This window comes from Mustela erminea, chromosome 3 (genome assembly GCF_009829155.1).
Source record: "Mustela erminea isolate mMusErm1 chromosome 3, mMusErm1.Pri, whole genome shotgun sequence".
NCBI lineage: Eukaryota > Metazoa > Chordata > Mammalia > Carnivora > Mustelidae > Mustela > Mustela erminea.
The window spans coordinates 3,179,419-3,182,533 of NC_045616.1; the positions used below are offsets into that span (position 1 = coordinate 3,179,419).

General features: G+C 42.7%; 1 protein-coding gene across 1 annotated transcript; it reads left to right on the forward strand.

The window, feature by feature from the left end:
• Positions 1–1,678: 1,678 nt before the first annotated feature.
• Positions 1,679–2,623, forward strand: LOC116585528 (olfactory receptor 2W3). The gene has a single exon (XM_032334913.1). The coding sequence runs from the start codon at positions 1,679–1,681 to the stop codon at positions 2,621–2,623; it is 945 nt and encodes a 314-aa protein (XP_032190804.1).
• The last annotated feature ends 492 nt before the right edge of the window (positions 2,624–3,115 follow it).

The window sequence follows — 3,115 nt, forward strand, 5'->3', positions numbered from 1 at the left end:
TCTCTACCTGCTTCTCTGCCTACTTGTGATCTCTCTTTCTGTCAAATAAATAAATAAAATCTTTAAAAAATTATTATATTTCCAAAGTATGTCTGAATATACTTAAAGGTACTTTCCTCTCACTAGAATTTTTTTTTTTCTTCAGACCTTCCTTTTCTAGGGGCGCCTGGGTGGCTCAGTGGGTTAAGCCTCTGCTTTCAGGTCAGGTCATGATCCCAGGGTCCTGGGATCGAGCCCCACAACAAGCTCTCTGCTCAGCAGGGAGCCTGCTTTCCCCTCTCTCTCTCTCTGTCTGCCTCTCTGCCTACTTGTGATCTCTGTCAAATAAATAAATAAAATCTTTTTTTAAAAAAAAGAAATTCCTTTTCTAGTCTCATGGGCTTATTTTACCATTACCTGTTCATATGAGACATAACCTTTATGTCACATACATACAGATTTTCACACTGATTGACGTTCTTTCATTATTTAAAAAACAATCTTAAAACTCACCTGTAAAATAAACTATGTTGTTTATTACTATTTTAGATTAGAAAACTATGAAGAAGGTGAAGAACTTTCTGAGATCTCATAGTTGTGTCTTGTTGGCTAAGGGATTGTGAAGAGGGAGATTGGAGCTGTAGCCCAAGATTTTTTTATGTCTCTTCCTTGACACTGATCTGCAAGAGTTGTGGGTTAGGCTCTCCTTGGATTGTGATTCATTCTTGGTGTTTAAATGGGATCGATGTTTCTGCACATACATGTGAATTATTGCCTTCAAGTTTTCTTGTCTGTTGGATAATGTGATATTTTTTCCTCAAACACTATATAATGTTTTAAAAGAAAAAGATATACCCGTATTTCTTTCTTTTTAAAGATTTCACTTATTTGAGAGAGGAAGAGAACGTGTGTGAAAGAGAGTGCATCGGGGGAGGGGTAGACGGCAAGGGAGAAATGGGGTCCCAGCTGAGCAGGAAGCCCACACAGGCTGCGATCCCAGAACTCCAGCATCATGACCTGAGCCTAAGACAGACAGTTAAGTGATGGAGCCACCCAGGCACCCCAGATACTCATTTCTTAAATACCATCCCCAGTTGAAAGAAGGAGAGAGAGAAGTGTGGGGGGGGGTGATTTTATGTGTATGTTGCTTTAGTAATATTTTATTGTTCCTACATTATTTATCTACTCAAAATCATCTCAGGAACATCACAATGAATGAGGTTTGTCTTTTGGATAAAGACTGGATAAAGTATTCCACATATAAGGGATAGTCTCCAAATACTATTAATTGGTTATTCTGGAGCTCCATTGGGTGCCTTTGAGGTTTGAGCAGGAGCTTAGGAAGTTGGCTTTTGAGAGGAATCAATGATTGGGCTGAAGCAGCATTTCCTTTCCTGTCATGGAATTAGAATCTTTTCCAGTAAAGGATGAAGATTCTAAATTCCATTTCCTGAATTCAAAATCAGCTCTGCTCCATTCTAGAATATGGTAATTTGCTGAACACATCTGTCTCTGTTTCCTCTTCTGTAAGTCATGGATAATAAGAAGGCCAACTCCATATCACTGATATTTGATATTAGGGCTTAAATAGCTAAATAAGTGTAAAGAGCATGAAGGAACATTTGAGTCATTGTAAGTGTTCTTCTCTAATAGGTGCTACTATTACTAGTATCAATATTCCTCCTCAGGTACAGTAGAGATGGATGGGACCAATGAGAGCACTCAGGGAAATTTCATCCTTTTGGGGTTTTCTGACCGCCCCTATCTGGAAAGGATCCTTTTTGTGGTCATCTTGATTGCATATCTCCTGACCCTTGTGGGCAACACCACCATCATCCTGGTGTCCCGGTTGGACCCCAAACTCCACACTCCCATGTACTTCTTCCTCACCCACCTATCCTTCCTGGACCTCAGTTTCACCACCAGTTCCATCCCTCAGCTGCTCTATAACCTGAATGGGCATGACAAGACCATCAGCTACACAGGCTGTGCCATCCAGCTCTTCCTGTTTCTGGGCCTGGGTGGTGTAGAATGCCTGCTCCTGGCGGTCATGGCATATGACCGGTTTGTTGCAGTCTGCAAGCCCCTTCACTACATGGTGATCATGAATCCACAACTCTGCTTGGGCTTGGTGTTGGTAGCCTGGGGCTGTGGGGTGGCCAACTCTTTGATCATGTCCCCAGTAACCCTGCGTTTACCCCGCTGTGGGCACCACAGTGTGGACCACTTCCTGTGTGAAATGCCTGCTCTGATCCGGATGGCCTGTGTCAACACGGCTGCCATTGAGGGCACCGTCTTTGTCCTCGCAGTGGGTATTGTGCTGTCACCTCTGGTGTTCATCCTGGTGTCCTATGGCTACATTGTACGGGCCGTGGTGCACATCCAGTCATCCTCAGGGAGGCACAAAGCCGTCAACACCTGTGGCTCCCATCTCACCGTGGTCTCCCTTTTCTATGGAAACATAATCTACATGTACATGCAACCTGGAAACAGCTCTTCCCAGGACCAGGGAAAGTTCCTCACCCTCTTCTACAACATTGTCACACCACTCCTGAACCCTCTGATCTACACCCTCAGAAACAAGGAGGTGAAGGGGGCCCTGAGGAGGCTGCTGCTGGGCAACAGAGAGGTGGGGAAGGATTGAGAGTGAGTGGGAGACAGGCATCTCCATCAGGTGGTCAGCTCCTTCAGAAGCCAATGATGGCATCTCGAACCATTGAGTCAGACCTGCTTTTCACCTGTCCTTCCAAAATTACATAACTTTTCCTGTATTTCTATAACCATTTCAGTCCCAAATGATGTTTCAATGCACAATGCTTGGCATTCGAATACCGCCAAATGATCTATAAAGCAGGACTGAAGTACAGAGTGCTGAGTTGTTATATTTTTCACAACTTACACCAGAATGCCAAGTGGGAAACTACTTTTCTTAATCAGAATTTTTCCTTTTTCATCTATTTGTAACTTATTAATATTTTTAACTTATTAACAACTTGCTGGGTATTTTAGTTAGAATGATCAGGAATAATAAGTTCTTTTAGGTGAAAACCATCAAACATGGGCTATTTTAACACATTGGGTATTTTTTCCCCAAATACCAAAGCCTTTCATCAAGTCAAGGTTTTTTGTTTTTGTT